The sequence below is a fragment of the Lolium rigidum genome, chromosome 4 (assembly GCF_022539505.1).
Source record: "Lolium rigidum isolate FL_2022 chromosome 4, APGP_CSIRO_Lrig_0.1, whole genome shotgun sequence".
In the NCBI taxonomy this organism is placed as follows: Eukaryota; Viridiplantae; Streptophyta; class Magnoliopsida; order Poales; family Poaceae; genus Lolium; species Lolium rigidum.
In genome coordinates this window covers 120,705,461-120,722,898 of record NC_061511.1, presented here as the reverse complement: position 1 = coordinate 120,722,898, position 17,438 = coordinate 120,705,461, and the positions used below count along the sequence as shown (strand labels likewise).

At 47.1% G+C, this 17,438-nt stretch overlaps 2 protein-coding genes across 2 annotated transcripts; one reads left to right on the top strand and one right to left on the bottom strand.

The window, feature by feature from the left end:
• The first annotated feature begins 6,562 nt into the window (after positions 1-6,562).
• LOC124705450 (anthranilate synthase alpha subunit 2, chloroplastic) lies at positions 6,563-11,051 on the top strand. The gene is made up of 10 exons (XM_047237171.1): positions 6,563-7,046; positions 7,130-7,319; positions 7,414-7,565; positions 8,032-8,147; positions 8,242-8,488; positions 8,646-8,702; positions 8,780-8,932; positions 9,135-9,215; positions 9,907-9,993; positions 10,473-11,051. The coding sequence occupies exons 1-10, from the start codon at positions 6,645-6,647 to the stop codon at positions 10,797-10,799; spliced, it is 1,812 nt and encodes a 603-aa protein (XP_047093127.1). The 5' UTR covers positions 6,563-6,644; the 3' UTR covers positions 10,800-11,051.
• A 1,138-nt stretch (positions 11,052-12,189) lies between these two features.
• Positions 12,190-16,573, bottom strand: LOC124705449 (putative serine/threonine-protein kinase). The gene is made up of 7 exons (XM_047237170.1): positions 16,467-16,573; positions 16,097-16,253; positions 15,426-15,550; positions 15,079-15,289; positions 14,754-14,991; positions 14,335-14,485; positions 12,190-12,872 (listed from the first exon to the last, which is right to left on the bottom strand). The coding sequence occupies exons 2-7, from the start codon at positions 16,182-16,184 to the stop codon at positions 12,513-12,515; spliced, it is 1,173 nt and encodes a 390-aa protein (XP_047093126.1). The 5' UTR covers positions 16,185-16,253; positions 16,467-16,573; the 3' UTR covers positions 12,190-12,512.
• Positions 16,574-17,438: the final 865 nt, after the last annotated feature.

The window sequence follows — 17,438 nt, the reverse complement described above, 5'->3', positions numbered from 1 at the left end:
TTTTGTTCACACTTTATATCGTTTTTATGCATTTTCCGGAACTAACCTATTGACGAGATGCCGAAGTGCCAGTTCTCGTTTTCCGCTGTTTTTGGTTTCAGAAATCCTAGTAAAGAAATATTCTCGGAATTGGACGAAATCAACGCCCAGTATCTTATAATTCCATGAAGCTTCCAGAACACCGGAGAGGGGCCAGAGAAGAGGCCCAGGGCCACCACACATAGTGGCGGCGCGGCCCAAGGGGGGGCGCGCCCCCTGTTGTCTGGCTGCCCCAGACCCCCTCCGACTCCGACTCTCCGCCTATAAAAGCCTTCCTGACCTAAAAACTTCGAAGGAATAAGCCACAGGACGAGAAAAGTTACGCAGCCGCCGCCATCGCGAAGCCAAGATTCGGGGGACAGAAGTCTCTGTTCCGGCACGCCGCCGGGACGGGGAATTGCCCCCGGAAGGCATCTCCATCGACATCACCACCATCTTCATCGCCGCTGCTGTCTCCTATGATGAGGAGGGAGTAGTTCTCCCTCGAGGCTAAGGGCTGTACCGGTAGCTATGTGGTTCATCTCTCTCTCCCATGTGATCTTTATGTGATCATGAGCTTTGTGATCTAGTTGAATATCATCTATGTGCTACTCTAGTGATGTTATTAAAGTAGTTTATTCCTCCTTCATGATGTAATGGTGACAATGTGTGCATCATGTAGTACTTGGTATAAGCTATGATTGTGATCTCTTGTAGATTATGAAGTTAACTATTACTATGATAGTATTGATGTGATCTATTCCTCCTTTCATAGCCTGACGGTGACAGTGTGTGCGCTATGTTAGTTCTCGGTCTAAATTGCAATGATCTATTATGCACTCTAAGGTTACTTAAATATGAACACCGAATGTTGTGGCGCTTGTTAACTCCGGCTTGAGGGAGCTCTTGTAGCCCTACACAATGAATGGTGTTTGTCATCCAACAAGAGAGTGTAGAGAAAGTAGTATTTGTTTATTCAGTTATGTGATCAATGTTGAGAGTGTCCACTAGTGAAAGTATGATCCCTAGGCCTTGTTTCCGAATAGAAAGTTATACCACAGAGAATTGCTTCCCACGCTAGTAAGCTATTTCCTGGCACCGCTTGTTTACTGTTTTACTGCATCTTTACTTTCTGCAATATTACCACCATCTATACCACCTGTGTTTTACCATCTCTTCGCCGAACTAGTGCGCCTATACATCTGACAAGTGTATTAGGTGTGTTGGGGACACAAGAGACTTCTTGTATCGTAATTGCAGGGTTGCTTGAGAGGGATATCTTTGACCTCTTCCTCTCTGAGTTCGATAAACCTTGGGTGATCCACTTAAGGGAAAACTTGCTGCTGTTCTACAAACCTCTGCTCTTGGAGGCCCAACACTGTCCACAGGAATAGAAGCGTGCGTAGACATCAACGCACTATAACATCCTTTACCACACTGGCGGAGGCGACTTGCAGCTCATCCATCTGCTTCACAACGAAGATCCCTTCTCCTCTTCCGTTGCTCCTCTCTGCTACCGAAATTTCTTCGGCTGTTCCCGTTGCTATTGCCAGACGAATATGGCGAATCCACTGAGGCTATCGGTGGGACGACGATTTCTGGAGCCGAAGTCCTTAAGCTTGATGCACCTGAATTTGGAAGTCGAAGGAATCCTCCGGAATCGACGATGAAGTGGACACCGCCAAACGTTGCGTCCATACCGCCACGTAACTCCGAATGAATTGGATGCGGTACTTCGGTGCATTGAGTGAAATCGAAGGATCCACAGCGAACCGAATTCTTCGGGCTTGAAGGTGTTGGTGATGCTAGCATGAACATTGCTGATGTGACTGGAGCAGCCGATGACGTGCCTTGTCCCGATAGTATTCCCACAGACGGCGCCAATTGACGAGGGTGCTCCTCGGCAATGCCCACCTTTAGGGGCTTAGGATTGACGGAATCCTGCAGGCTGACACAAGACATCGGATACCAAACAGACAGGGAGAGATATTTACCCAAATTAGGGGCCCTCGATAAGGTAAAACCCTTACTTTCTGCTTGTCTGATCTTGATTATCGAATATATCGGGTTACAATAGGGTAGCCGAAGGCTATGAGTATGATCTCGTCGAGATACTAAGATTCTAATGACCTAGCTGTAGACATGCGATGAATCTATCTATTGTGGTTGTGTCCCTCGGTAGACCCTCTCCTAGCCCTTATATTGCAGGCCAGGTCTCGAGAGTAATGTCCGGGTTCGACTAGGTTATAAAGAGTTCTACTTCTAATATTTCCTTGTTTAACCTCTTATTGCCTTGTTCGTTAAGAATCCTTCTTCGGATGAATCTCCTTCTTTGGAACCGACGTATTGGCCCACCTTGGTCGGTTGATGATCTTCATGGCCCCTGGTTGGGCCATAGGAGGTAGCATAATGCTGGTTACCCAAAGGGTAATGCCCACGTAACCCTAGTCTAGGGTTTGGGACGCGGTGGCCGCCGATGCGCCACCCTACTCCCAGTAGTACTCGTCGTCAACACCGTCGATGAGGACGATGCCCCCCGTCGGCGACGCGCTGTTCCGGCTGGACACGCCAGAGGGCGCTGGGGACTCCGGCCAGGGCGACCATTGCGCCCTTTCCCAGGAGGAGTGCGGGTCCGGAGGGCTCATCGGCCTGCGTAGGCGTGCCAGCCGTGCCACCTCCTTCTGCCGCTGCTCCGCCACAGCGGCCTGCAGCTCCGCCTCGTGCCGGAGCGTAGCTAGGCGCTCCTCCTCCTCCTGGCGCGTGGCCTCCTCCTGCCGGCACGCCATGGCAAGGAACGCCCACGCGTCGGCGTCCTCCTTGGCCTTCCTGGCAGCTTCCTCGAGCGCGGAGGCGCGCAGCACCTCGGCGAGGTGCGGCCACTTGGCCAGCTCCTCGAGGTCATTGACCTCGCGGGACGTCGAGAGCGCGGCCTGCAGCTCGGGGTCGTCGTCCTCCTCGTGCAGGGCCTGTGGCGCTGGCGCTGGCGCGGCCTGCGACGATCTCCGCGGGCTCGTCGATGTAGAGGCCGCCAGGGCGGCGACTAGCCCTCCTAGCTGGCGTGCGCGGATGCGCGCGAGGCCTCGTCATCTCCGAGGTGAAGCAGGTGCGCCGGCGCGCATCGTGCTCCACCTCGAACCACAAGTCCCAGTAGGGACTCGTGTCGCTGTAGGCGGGGTCCTCCCGGAGGTCCACCGGCAGCTGCGCGCGCCACCTGTGGATCTCCGCCAGGCGTGCACGGCCGGTGGACGGGATCGGCGGCACCGGAACCCGATCTAGGCGCAAGTGCCAGCCGTGGGGGAGGTGCACATCGCCCCACGACATTGGGGCGCCAATCGCCTAGAAGATCTGCGCCACCACGACAGTGACGTAGATCCGGTCGTGAATGGCCGCCGGCGGTCCCATGTTGAAAGCCGCCGGCGGCCCCATGTCGAAAGCCGCCGGCGGCCCCATGTCGAAAGCCGCCGGCACGGCTTGCCGGCTGCTGCCGGCCTCGTGGTCGTTCGTCGATGGTGAGAACTCGCGCTTCGGGGCCATGGCGGACTGGATAGGGACAATCCCCCTCCAAGTCCACATTTAATAGGACTCGGACACCGATAGGTGGGCTAGACACGCGAACCAGGTGGACGCGCGATGACACCGCGTGCCATCCGTGGATACGCAAACCTGGCCCAGATTTGGACCGGGTTTGGGTAGTTCCGGACACTGCAGACATTTGGCCACGTTGGGCCGCATTTTTGTCCACCTCGACCCATCTAGACGCGCAGACGCGGGATAGGTAGCCCCGTTGGAGATGGCCTAATAGCTGAAGCAAAGAAGTCCATAAATGCAAATCTGATGCCAATTAAATCTCTTGGTCACATTCGCTGGAGATTGTGCTCCAAGCCTGTGCCACGGCCATAAGTCGCCCTCGTGTACCTCGTGCAGAAACATAGAGTGAGAGGAGAGCGACAACCAACACCGGCGTCCGCAAGATGTTGGCAAAGGACACAGGTGTCTTGTCTGCAAAGTGCGACCTACCCACTCACCCGCAACGCTCGTGCCGTGCCCCGGCGTTCGCCGGCCCGTTTTCCATGCAGCTTCGCCCACGGCCCCGCACGCCGCACGGCACCGCGCGCGCAGCGTAAAATGTTGCACACGGAACGGAACCAGGAGGAGCTCGACCGACGTCTCTCTCCCGCCGCGAATAATCTTCCACTACCTGCTGAATCCTCACGTACGTACGCGACCGGGCCACCATTCCGTTTCCGATCTAGGCCGCGTGCGTGCTGCGCCCGTCGCCGCCGTGCGCGATCCGGCAGGCTCCGGCGCTGCTCGGGCGCTGACGGACTCCCGAATCCAGGTGGTTGGTGGCACATTATGACCCAACCGAGCAACGGGCTTACGGAGATGATCCATGTACCTTTCCTCACAATGGACGCTCCATGTGCATTCTTTTGTTTCGTTTTGGTTTAATCCTGTCGAGTAATTAAGAAACCGATGAATCGCAAAAAGAAAGACGGGGATGCCCGTCTGTGACGAGGCAGATGGTGCCCACTCTATCCTGTGAATCTGTGATATCAGGATATCAAGCGGGGTCCCACTAAAATTCCCATTATGACACTAGCAAATATAAATTATAATGGGATTTTGGTGGATTTCATTGACGGTCCATATGATTCCTCCAGTTAGGAGACAACCGAACAAATGTCTATTTTGGTCCACTATTTTTTTCTCTCGAAAGAACAAACCTCCAACCTCTGCATAGAAACCGTTGCATACGACATTTATTTAGATTGATTCAGCAAACATCTGTCAAAGGCATTCATCAAAAAAACCAAAAGCCACCACTCAACACCTACGAACTCGATGATAGTAACTGCTCTTGTTTCGCTATAGGGTGACTGAGTGATGCCCCCGGTGCCTGATTAGCCGATGGGGTGTTTGTTTCTGCTTTGGGGGCATATGGCCCCGACGACATGTTTCTTCACCAAGGACATTATTTGGCCAATCATGATAGTAACTGCTATTGGATCATCGTGTCTAATGAATCTAAAACAAGCATTATTATGAATCTCAACAGCTCCAACACAAACATTTGGTCTATTTTTTTTAGGAAAACTTTTAATCCAAGCCCCAAACAAATGTTGGACCGACCCCCGTTTGTTTCTAAACAAATTTTGAACAATACCATATAAACTGTCACATCCACTGTATCACAAATGTCACACACCGACTCAGCTTCTTAGATGAAAATGCATAGTCAACATCGATCGGGGTACATTGTACACGAGTATTGTTCAACCCTTTAGCAGGCCGATGTTTTTATCCTCTGTTGTAGACTAAATGGAGTATTATTTGTCTACTATAGCATCTAATCATGACATTGTAATCAGATCCGATAACTTGGAGCGCTAAGTCAGAGGTATTGGAGCTTAGCCAACTTGCATTCTCCAAAGTAGCGAATCCGGAGGCCAAACACACACAACTGTTGTAATTTTGTTTCAGCCGGTTCAAGCAAGTTTTACAGATCTTTCTGAAAATTTTGGAGTATTTTCATGTACGCACGCACAAACCATATGCCCCATGAGTTTTCGGGTTTTCCACTCAGGAGGGGAGGAGGGAGGGATCCCGAATCAATGCAGGGAGAGTAGATTGAGTTTCTTTCATGTTCAGTTTATGTGTTCTTGGTGGTGACATCCTACATTGGAGATCATGGGCCTACCCATGTTATGGTGAGAGCATCATGGCCCTTCGACTTAGCAGTTATGGATGATTGTTCTCTGATTCCATCTTTCTATGTTGTCTTCAGCTACAGTCCAAGAAAGAATTAGTGATTCATTATCCTCTCTCGCAAGGGGTGTTTCTCATGCCAAAATGTGTTTGAAGGTTTTAAGTTTGCACCTATTGAGTGTGCGACTCATGCGGCTCTTCAAAACCTTCACATTCACTCCATTTACAGGATCGACATGATATAACTTCTTCGATGAAAGCTTGGAGAGAAATCAACATGCAAATGATGGAGTCAGAGATGACGACTTCATACGATTTTGGGGTAACATTTGTTATTTTTATCAACGAGCCTTGCCACTCGTATTCGCTTATGTTTACTTCATCGTTCAAAAAGGTTTTTGAGTGAATTCAGATTTTGAGCATAATTCAAGCAACTTCCAAAGAAGTGGTAGTCATGTACAAAATTGGTGCATAATAAATGTCAATGGTGTGAATTTGTCATGAAAATAGTATTCCCTTACTTATCCATAAATTTGGTAAGATTCCACTATTATCTTATCAAAGTCTTGCCCAACACAGTTGTCATTTTCTGGCAAGAATATCAGTTGGCAATAGTACGATAAATTTGTAGGCGTCAAATTTTGGTAAACAATTAGTTGGGTTTTAATTTAGCCGGAATCCAAAATCCTACCGTCCTCCTCCTCTTCCCATCGCCGTCAGGAAGGGTCAAAACCCAGAGCCGCCTGACCCAGCCTCGCCCCGGGATTCAACTCGAACCAGTGAACCGGATTTCGCAGCTTCTTATATATATATCGCGCACTTCTCCCGATATCTTTGTCCGAGCACGGAATCAGACAGAGCAGTGATAACTGATAAAACTGTTGATTAAGGAAACAAGAAGGCTGCGTCAGTCTGCAATGGAATCCCTAGCCGCCTCGACATTCTCGCCCTCGCGCCTCGCCGCCCACCCCGCCCGGGCGGCGGCGGTCCCGGTCAGGGCAAGAGCGGTGGCAGCAGGAGGGAGGAGGAGGAGGAGCGGTAGGGGGAGCAGCGGCGTGCGGTGCTGCGCCGGGAGCGCGAGCGCGGTGATCAATGGGAGCGCCGCGGCGAAGGCGGAGGAGGAGGACAGGCAGCGCTTCTTCGAGGCGGCGGCGCGGGGGAGCGGGAAGGGCAACCTGGTGCCCATGTGGGAGTGCATCGTGTCCGACCACCTCACCCCGGTGCTCGCCTACCGCTGCCTCGTCCCCGAGGACGACAAGGACACCCCCAGCTTCCTCTTCGAGTCCGTCGAGCAGGGGCCCGAGGGCACCACCAACGTCGTATGTCCCCCCTTCTCCCGCTCCCCCTAATCTGCTCCCTTATCGATTCGGCAATAACTCTGTGGAACTGGAATGGATTGAAGGGTCGTTACAGCATGATTGGAGCCCAGCCGGTGATGGAGATCGTGGCCAAGGAGAACAAGGTCACCACCATGGACCACGAAAAGGGCACGGTCACGGAGCAGATCGTGGACGACCCTATGGAGGTTCCCAGGAGCATAATGGAGGGATGGCACCCGCAGCAGATTGAAGAGCTCCCTGAAACCTTCAGTGGTGGGCAACATGGACAAACAAAAATATGAGAGAAATATAGCATGATGTTGCTGATATTGAAATTGGGAATAATCTGTTTTCTTGTTTGTGATAGGTGGATGGGTTGGGTTCTTTTCCTACGATACGGTCCGTTATGTCGAAAAGAAGAAGATACCCTTCTCCGGTGCTCCTCAGGATGATAGGAACCTTCCCGATGTTCACTTGGGCCTCTACGATGATGTTCTTGTCTTTGACAATGTTGAGAAGGTGCTTAATTTTTCTCCAATATCCATTTCAAGCAAAGTCATTATAGTTGTTCTCAGGGATAGATTCTGTCCTACTCCATCCGTCCCATAATATAAGATGTTATTGCAGCCAATATACTCCTTTATTAGTTGCAATAACATCTTATATCATGGGACAGAGGGAGTACAATCGAACTTCTTTCTCGTTATTTCTGAACAAAGTTCAGATCACAGCCAGTATATGCATCTCTTTCAAAGAAGAAAAAAGATAGTAGTGCACAATACATCATTGACCATACTGAAACTGAATGAAATCGTTGGCTTGACCCTGCATCAAGTGAAATCGCATCATTATGTTAATCAAACCTGTCTGTTCCATGTTCAGTACTTTGCACTTGGGAGTCAAAATCACATGTCTTTGTTGTCCCTCATTTTAACTAGTGGACATTTGTACTAATTTCAAATCTGTGTCTCGACGATTGTTGCAGAAAGTATATGTCATCCATTGGGTAAGTCTAGACCGCCATGAATCCACTGAGCAAGCATACCAATATGGCAGGTCCCGGCTGAAGCGGTTTCTTTCTAAAGTTCACAACTCGAATGTGTAAGATATGTTTGTGTCTCTTGTGTCGTTAATCTAGTGTGCTAATCTCTGCTTGGTGCTCACGATCTTCAGATCAATTTGATTTCCACTCCAGGCCCAAACTCTCTCCAGGATTTGTGAAGCTGCACACTAAGCAGTTTGGTACAGCATTGAACAAATCAACCATGACGAGTGATGAGTACAAGAATGCTGTTCTGCAGGCCAAGGAGCATATTCTGGCTGGTAATATTTTCCAGATTGTTTTAAGCCAGCGCTTTGAGAGGCGAACATATGCCACCCCTTTTGAGGTTTATCGAGCACTACGAATTGTGAACCCGAGCCCATACATGACATATCTACAGGTACGTATTTACATGGTCTTTCGGTTATCTGTTTTTTATCTGACTAGTGACTACAGCAAAACATTGAACACTAGTAGTGGTTTTTTTGCACCATTGAATCATGGTCTGTGCACTGGTTTGCTTTGAAGGTCTAAATAATGTCCTTTTGTATATTTAGGCTAGAGGCTGTGTCCTGGTAGCATCCAGTCCTGAAATTCTTACAAAAGTCCAGAAGGTACGTGAACACATTTATTGCTATTAATCAGATTTCCTCATTGTTCTTAAACTAATCTACACCTGAAAAACAAATAGGGAAAGGTTATTAACAGGCCACTTGCTGGGACTACCCGAAGGGGCAAGACAGAGAATGAAGATAAATTACAGGAGGAGCAACTATTAAGTGATCAAAAACAGTGCGCTGAACACATTATGCTTGTAGACCTGGGAAGGAACGATGTTGGCAGGGTCTGTATTCATTTTCCCACTCTGCATTCTGAAATAAAGGCAGTCTTGTTTCCTTTTGATTGATTCATGATGGAATAAGTTTGACCACTTTGTTAGGCTGCAATGACAGCCATTGCGCAGATCTTATTAAAGGGAATGTGTTAGTCGTAGTGCTACTCTATGCTGCATTTTCAAATTTCTTATGAGTGCATGTACTTGGCAGGTCTCCAAACCTGGATCTGTGAAGGTGGAGAAGTTGATGAACATCGAGCGGTACTCGCATGTCATGCACATCAGCTCGACGGTAAGGCTCTTCTCGTGCTGTTTGACAGTGGTTCTTATGGCATCCATTTTATACCACAGCACTTTGCTGTTCAAACCACCAGCTATTTGTGTTTATGACCATGTTTCTTATGTTATTTTTTTCTTCAGCATTTGAGTTAAATTGTTACTTCAGACCATCAGCTTCTCCTGCCGATGAATGAATGAATTTAGCTAATCTTAGTATATGAGAAGTATCTATGAATAAATTGTTTTTTTCTTCCACTTAATCAGAAAGCTGCAGGGACTCCTCCCCCCTGCAGGTTTCATTTAAAAAAACTTATGAACACCTTTGGAGTATGCCATTTTGGCATTTTTATCTACGCTTTCCAATATGGCGTATTGTGCCGTTTTGGCACTTTTATCTATGCTTTCCATTATGGCGTTTTAAAGAAATTAAAGAACTCATATGCCATACATTGCTTCCATGGCAAATAACTGGTTTTCACTGAGTCCAGTGACATTTCTGTTTGGTATGATATATATACTCGATAAGGACTTGGTGTCATTTTAGAACTTCAGATAGAACATTATGAGGCAATATTTTACAGTTCTCTGGAACTTTTACTTTTCTTTCTATGTAATGATTTTGACGTAATGTTGTATGGTGAGGGGTTCTTGTTTTCTGCAGTGTTATGTTGAACACCATTGATTTCTCTTTGAATGCTTTGCAGGTTAGTGGACAGTTAGATGATCATCTCCAGAGCTGGGATGCGCTGCGAGCAGCATTGCCTGTTGGAACAGTCAGTGGAGCACCAAAGGTGAAGTCTTGCTTCATGTATCCTTATCTTGAAATACTGTCCAAATCCAACCTTCACTTTTTTCTATTTTTGTCTATAACATGTTAGAAATTTTTATTTCCTCTTTGAAGTCTGAAGAGTTTTTCTAGTTGATCTAAACGTATATCATTTTGCCTCTCTTGTCCGTAGATGTTGGTAGTTTGCATTTTTACAATAATAGCCATATGACCATTCTGGACTCTTGTACACACTTAATTAAACTGCATATGTTTCTGTTGAATCATATTTTTTTCTGTCAACTGTAAACTCACATTAGATTGCTTAGATCTTTTTTTTGCATAAAGTAGTCAGTTTTAGCTAATCTCTTCAGCTATTATGGGCTCATCTCATCTTTACTGTTTTCATTCAGTTCAGTGATTAATCTTAGGGTTTTATGCCAACATACACCTTCTTATTCTGAATAAGTTGCTTTGTACTAAAAAATTCGTTTGCATAACCAGGTGAAAGCCATGGAGCTGATAGATCAGTTGGAGGTCACAAGACGAGGACCATACAGTGGTGGGTTAGGAGGAATATCATTTAATGGTGACATGATGATCGCTCTTGCTCTCCGCACCATTGTGTTCTCAACAGCTCCAAGCCACAACACGATGTACTCATACAAGAACTCAGATAGGCGCCGAGAGTGGGTCGCTCACCTTCAGGCTGGCGCGGGCATTGTTGCTGATAGTGTCCCAGATGACGAGCAAAAAGAATGCGAGAATAAGGCGGCTGCTCTAGCCCGGGCTATTGATCTTGCTGAGTCAGCTTTTGTAGACAAAGAATAGAGCGCCTTCTCATGAAGTTTTGTTAATTTTTGTCCATGGTATCTTTACCAATTTCATGCTGGGAAGAAAGGTGTCATCAGTCGGTTGGAGAAAAGCAATAAGCTTATGTTGTCATGTAAATTGAATAAATCTAGAACTATAATAAGATTTTTTCGTTTATAGGGAAGGTAGATGCTTTTAGTGTGGGAATTTTACAACTTTTGTTTTGGCTAATTATAAGGCTGACATAGACTGGTGTCGTTGTTCCTCTAATTTCCTTACACATTTTCCAGCTGGCATCAGCATCGTCACCATCTGGTCAACTACTGTTCGTCGCATTTTTTTTCTGGAACACACATTGAAATGTGTGAAATTTTGTAAGAAGAAACGGCAAGATGATACAAAGCTCATGACTCATGCTATCTTTGTTTCTATATTCCCAAACACGCACTCAAATGTTTGTCATTTTATACCAGAAAGAAACGTCAAGATTGTGCACTGCTTACGGCTCAAAAGGAAAAGCAAACAGAAAACACAAGTGCCGCTGGATGTCTAGGTGCCAGTGTGCAGCGGTCGGCGCTTAGATTTTTCGCGCGGCAAATATCAGCTTATATGCTCTTTGATGCACGGAGGAAACATTTTTTCCACGTTGAAAGAAATTGCAAACTAATTTTATGTGTTACTTCCTCTGTTCCAAAAATCTTGTCGTGACTTTGTCTAGATATAGATGTATCTAGACGTATTTTAATATGTAAATACATACATATCTAGATAAAGCTGTGACAAGTTTATTGAAACAGAGGGAGTACCAAAATATGCATACCTACATGAGCAATCTACTGAACAAGACATCGCTTTGGCCTTTGGCTGATAGAAATTCAGCAAAGAGCATCAGTCTCTCTTCCCTTAACATGTTATGCATCTTGCAAGCAAGGTCAAAGAGTGAGCTCTGCAAAGCAGATTTCAGATTTAAAGTAAGTCTCCAATGAAATACTAAACAACCTGAAATTCTGTTTCATGTTTAGCCCTAACCCATGGAACTATTTCATATTAAACAACCTGAAATTCTATGGTTTCAAATGAGCATCCTAACAGATTTATTTCAGAAAGACAAAGCTTTGTACCATTCTTACAAGTAAATACACAGTTTCCTCAACAACAACAAAAAGTGAACACGCACTCAAGATGGCTGCATAAGATAATCCTACTATGAAACGAAAATTCCATTGCATAAATGATCCACAGTATTTATGTTCCAAGCATCATATTTACACCATATGTTCATCCAGCATCACTAGAGCTAAAATTAGGTCATGAAAAATGCAGCTATTATGTGACTGACTACGTGACATTAGAGGGTTATACGTATATAAGCTGTCCATCCTGTTCTTCACCACATCCTCGGATCCTCCTCATATGGTGCCTTAAATATTTGGAGTCTCAAAGACATACTATCCTTGCAATGCATCTGTAACACTGAGCACTAAAGAATAACATGTAATGACCTATGAAAGAAGTAAACTACACATTCTGCACAACACCAATTTACAGATATTCCCTTGGCATCCTGTCTAGTTCCTGAACCAGGATAAATATGGATCAGGCTTGAAGTATACACTGTTCAATTTTTCACCTCAAGAAAAACTGTGTGAGCAACCCCAGCACAGCAAAACCTCATGTCAGTGTTTGAGACTTCTGAAGGTGGCGAGCAAGTTTGCAAGCTCATCCACCGCCTCACCTAGGAGAAATTTCGGTCGTGCTAAACTGATAGCTGTTCATGTCTCTGGTCTGCGTGCTGCAGGATCCAGCCGCGTTGCGTCTGGTCATTTGACTTGAGGACGTGTCCAGTGTCAAACTACCCATCTTACGACGGGGTTCTTTCAGCACACCGGGTGGGACAGCATTCTGAAGATCGATTTCTGTTTGGTTAGATAGCATATGCGCCACCTGCTTCATGGATGGCCTCTGCTGCGCCGTTGCTTGGGTGCACAGGAGTGCCACCTTGATGAAATGAAGCACTTGGTCCTCCGGGTATTCCTCCAGGTCTGGATCAACAATTTCCAAAAGCCTTCCTTCTTCTCGCAGCTTCCATGTCTGTAGTTCAGCACATGTTAGAAAAAAAAAGTTCGGACACAAAAAAAATCACGGTGAAATTAAAATAGGATAACCATCACCAATATGTAATGCAGATCTATCATGGGAAAATCTAATACTCTTATGTGCAGATGTATGATCCTACAACTATGAAGAGTTGATGCAACCGCCGAAGAAAACTCTCAAGCTCATCGAGAAGATACAGCGTGAGTTTCTATGGGCTGGCCACAAGGACGCCAACGGTGCTAGCTGCCATGTGAACTGGAACCGGGTATGTCGACCCATCGAGCATGGAGGCCTTGGCGTTCAGAATATGGAGAAGGCTGGCCTCGCGCTGCGCCTGCGATGGTTCTGGTTCAGCCAGACAGATGCGAGCAAAGCTTGGCAGGGTCTAGACCTGCAGTTCTCCTCAGACGAGTGCCCCCTGTTCTTCGCCTCCACGACGATGGCTCTCGAAGATGGACACAAGTCCAGTTTTTGGGAGGACCACTGGCTTATGGACGCTCAGTGAGCGAGCTAGCGCCACACCTGTATGCTTGCATCCCCAAGCGCAGGCGACGTACCAGGACTGTGGCTGATGGCCTGCGTGACCACAGCTGGGCGCGGGAACATTCATGGCACCCTGGGCATTGACGAGATCGGTGAGTACCTGCTGCTTTAGCGATGGCTCGAACGCATGCAGCTGTCCAACCAGGCTGATACCTTGATCTGGAAGTGGAACAACACTGGGAAGTACACTGCAGATTCATGCTACAAGGCCACTTTCCAGGGCTCCACCCGCTGCAACACCTGGCACTTCACTTGGAAGACATGGGCACCACAGAGCGTCAAGTTCTTTCACTGATTAGCCAACCTCGATCGCTGCTGGACTGCCGCTCGCCTTCAACGCCGAGGGCTCCAACATCATCCACGCTGTCTGCTTTGCGACCAAGAGATGGAAACAATCCAACACCTGATAATCGGCTGCTGCTTCTCCCGCCAGGTCTGGTTCGAGATCCTCTCCTGGCTGCGTGCTACATGCAGAACGCCGGAGCACAACGACACTCTTCTCAGCTGGTGGTGTCAGGCCAAGCAAGCAACACCCAAAGCCCTTCGCAAAGGTCTCGCCTCAATTGCACTTCTTACCCCTTGGCTGATCTGGAAGCAGCGCAACGACTGCGTGTTCAATGGAGCCGAACCCTTTGTCAGTAACGTCGTCGCCAAGGTCAAAGCTGAAGCTGGCCCTTTGGGCAAGAGCCGGTGTAGTTGGCCTGCGTGCCCTTTTGCCGCCCACCTGGGATGTTCACTGATTTGTAACTTTTATTCTCGGATCCCTGATCTCCTAGGAGGAACGTAACAAAACCAAACTCTCCTTTTCAATGAAATGAAACACAAAGGCTTTTTGCGTTTTCTCGAAAAAAAATGAGTTGATGCAACATAGTGATTGATGATTATGCGGAAACGAGAGAGGAAAATGAGTTACCCATTCCACAAGGACATGCAAATCTTCCCCCCAAGTCGATTTGCTGCTGCTTTCACCACTTATCACTTCAAGAAGAAGCACCCCAAAACTATATATATCTGCTTTCTTGGTTAACTGTCCCAACAAGGCATACTCTGGTGCCAGGTAACCCCTACAGGTGAAATCATACCCCCAAATATCAATACAAGCATATTGTTATAGACAAAGCAAACTGCAACTAATCATCTTGACAGTGACACATCAGTAACTTGGCTCAATTGTGGGAAAAGTAACTGAAGGCAGCTGATTAAAAATTTATTTGCTTTCACCGCAAAACAAAAAATACAGTGCAATATGTTTCTGAAGAGAATCTACACAAGTACGCATAACTACGCTTCAAAAAGCAAGTACTGTAGCACAAGATTTAGAGAGGTACTGACATTGTTCCTGCAACACGCGTGCTGATGTGAGTGACAGCATCTGGGAAAAGCTTAGCTAGTCCAAAATCTCCAATTTTAGGAAGCAATTTCTTGTCGAGTAAGATGTTGCTAGCCTTGATATCACGGTGAACAATTCGTGGTTGTGCTTCCTCATGAAGAAATGCAAGACCAGAAGCAGTTCCGGTACAAATGGCTTCTCTTCTTTGCCAGTTCAATGGGATACATCTACTCTTTGGTCCTGGACACAAATTAATACGGAGGATTATGATAGTTGTTAATACACATGTCAGACATCTAGCAAGTAAAAATCCATTATTGAACTTACCAAGTAAAGCATTTGACAAACTGTTGTTCTCCGCGTATTCATACACCAATAATCTGTTATTCCCTTCGACACAGCAACCAATCAGCCTTACAAGGTTGGGGTGCCTGACATTTGATATGACATCGATCTCTGTCAAGAATTCGTCAGCCCCTTGCTTTGATTCAGCTGCAAGCCTTTTAATTGCAACTTGTCTGCCATCTTTCAGGTCTCCCTGAATGAAGGAGAACCATTGTCACTCGTTCCATATTTGCGGTTTCATCGACCATAACTCTTCCAAAACAGAACTTTTGCAGTAAAAGTAATAACATGGGACATACAGTAGGCATGAAACCAATCCAATGTTCTACCTTATAAACAGGCCCAAAACCTCCACGGCCAATGCAATTCAGCATGTGAAAATTCCGGGTGGCAGTCTTCAACTCTTTTAGGGAGAAGACTTGTACATTTCGTCCGGATCTTGATAATAAATGGCCTGGAGTATTTTCAGAGGTGATATCATCATTGGCAGTTAAAAAGAAAAAAGGATAAACACAATAAACATCATGATAGTCAACATTATGGCCGGGGAACTGGGGGCTCCATGGTTCTGCTCAAGATCCTCTAGGTTACATGATTAAACATAATAAAAGAAACCTCTGTATATGAAGAAACAGAGACATAATTGATTGTCATTGCATAGTTTCTGACTGGAACGCATGACCTCTAATGTAGGAAATGGTTCAGTCAATCCTTCATTGCATATGACTCCGCTAACAAGGAAAAAATGCAGAACTGAAAAGCTGGTTTTGTGTGGTGTTTTATCAATTTAGGCAAAATATTTGTTGTGCCCCAATGTGTTGGTATTTTGGGCCTAGACTTTTGTCTTCAAAAGGGAATCATAGCTAGTACTGTTACAAAGAAGTACTACTAATGTACTAGTAGAAGAAGTTAATGTACCACAACAGTATGCCGTCAGAGTTTCTAGTGTCGTGTGGGTTGATCATTGACTGGGGAATGGAACGAAATGAATGAAACGTACCAGAACGAGGAGACGCCGCCACGGTTTGACCGGTCCGATCTGCGGTGGACTTGGAGCTGCCCCACAGGCAGCTGGCGGAACTCCCCATGCGCCAAAGTCGCGCGGCCTCCGTTGAAGCCTCTACGCGACGGGGGCCAGCTCTAATCCGTGGCCGGAGCTGTGGAGGGGATGAAATTAGCCGTGTTAGCACGATTCACCAACCACGCACGAACAACTTGCTCCACTAGATTTGCAGCAGTCTGGAGGGGAACAAACAGGGCAGCTAAAAGAACCTACTGTAGTAGCTTGTAGATTTCTATGGTGGCACTACCCGCGATTCGCAATTCCGGTTGGCGCAAGGAGAGGAAGAGCTCGAATTGGTGGCACCAACCTGATGGGCAGACAGACGATGTGACGGCAGCTGCGGCGGAAGCAGAGAGCAGAAGTTCCGCCCGGTGCTTGCCCCGAGGGCAAGCAGGATTTTGCGCTGGCGCTGGCGCCGGCGCCGCAGTGCCGCCGCGTGGTGGTCGAGCCGCCGTGGAGGAGGAGGAGGAGGAGGAGGACAGGGGTAGGAGGAAGTTTTACTGGGTCTCGTCTCCGTGTCTCCAGCGGGGCGTCGCTTTTGTTGGATCCCGGGGCAACGACTATCACCACCAGAGCTGAGCACCAGTGACGGCCAAGACTAGCGCACTGACCGTGTGACCCTCCCTCCCCCAGCCATTCCACGTTCCGAGGTCTCGCTTCCGTGGCCCAGGCCCATCTAAACTGACCCAACCCAAGTTGCTGGCAACATGTGCGAAATCCATCGTGGGTAGGGCTGCCTGTGTGCGCACGCGGTAAGGTTGGTCCGCTCCGCGTCTTCGTGCCCGCGGCTCGTACGTCGAGAACCGCGTTTCATCAGGACCATTGTCGCCCGCCCTCCCTACAACATTTCGCTCGGAATCACGGGGTCCACCTCGTCATCATACTTTCATATTCAAAAGGCAGAAATGCTGATGGTTAGTATAATTTTCTGCTCAGTTTGAAAGTGCAGCTGCTTAGATTTCGGTTTGCGGATGTAGGATTTTTATTTCGTAGACGTAAATTGTGCTTGGCTAGTTGGCTTGACATACTAAGTAGTACATGTCAACGATTGTGCTAGCTCGGCTTCTTTGATTGTCTAATTTGTCGTCGATTTTGTCCACGGCTCGCTCATCTAGAACGGTAGTAGAGTTAGGATTGAGAATTAAGGAGGTCAGCTCCCTATTATCTCTTCCATATTTTGCCGCACACATGTGTTTGAACAAACGGTCCAACATATGTTTTATGGTCAAATATAAATAATCCACTAACCAAAAATTCCAAATACACACGTTTAGACTAG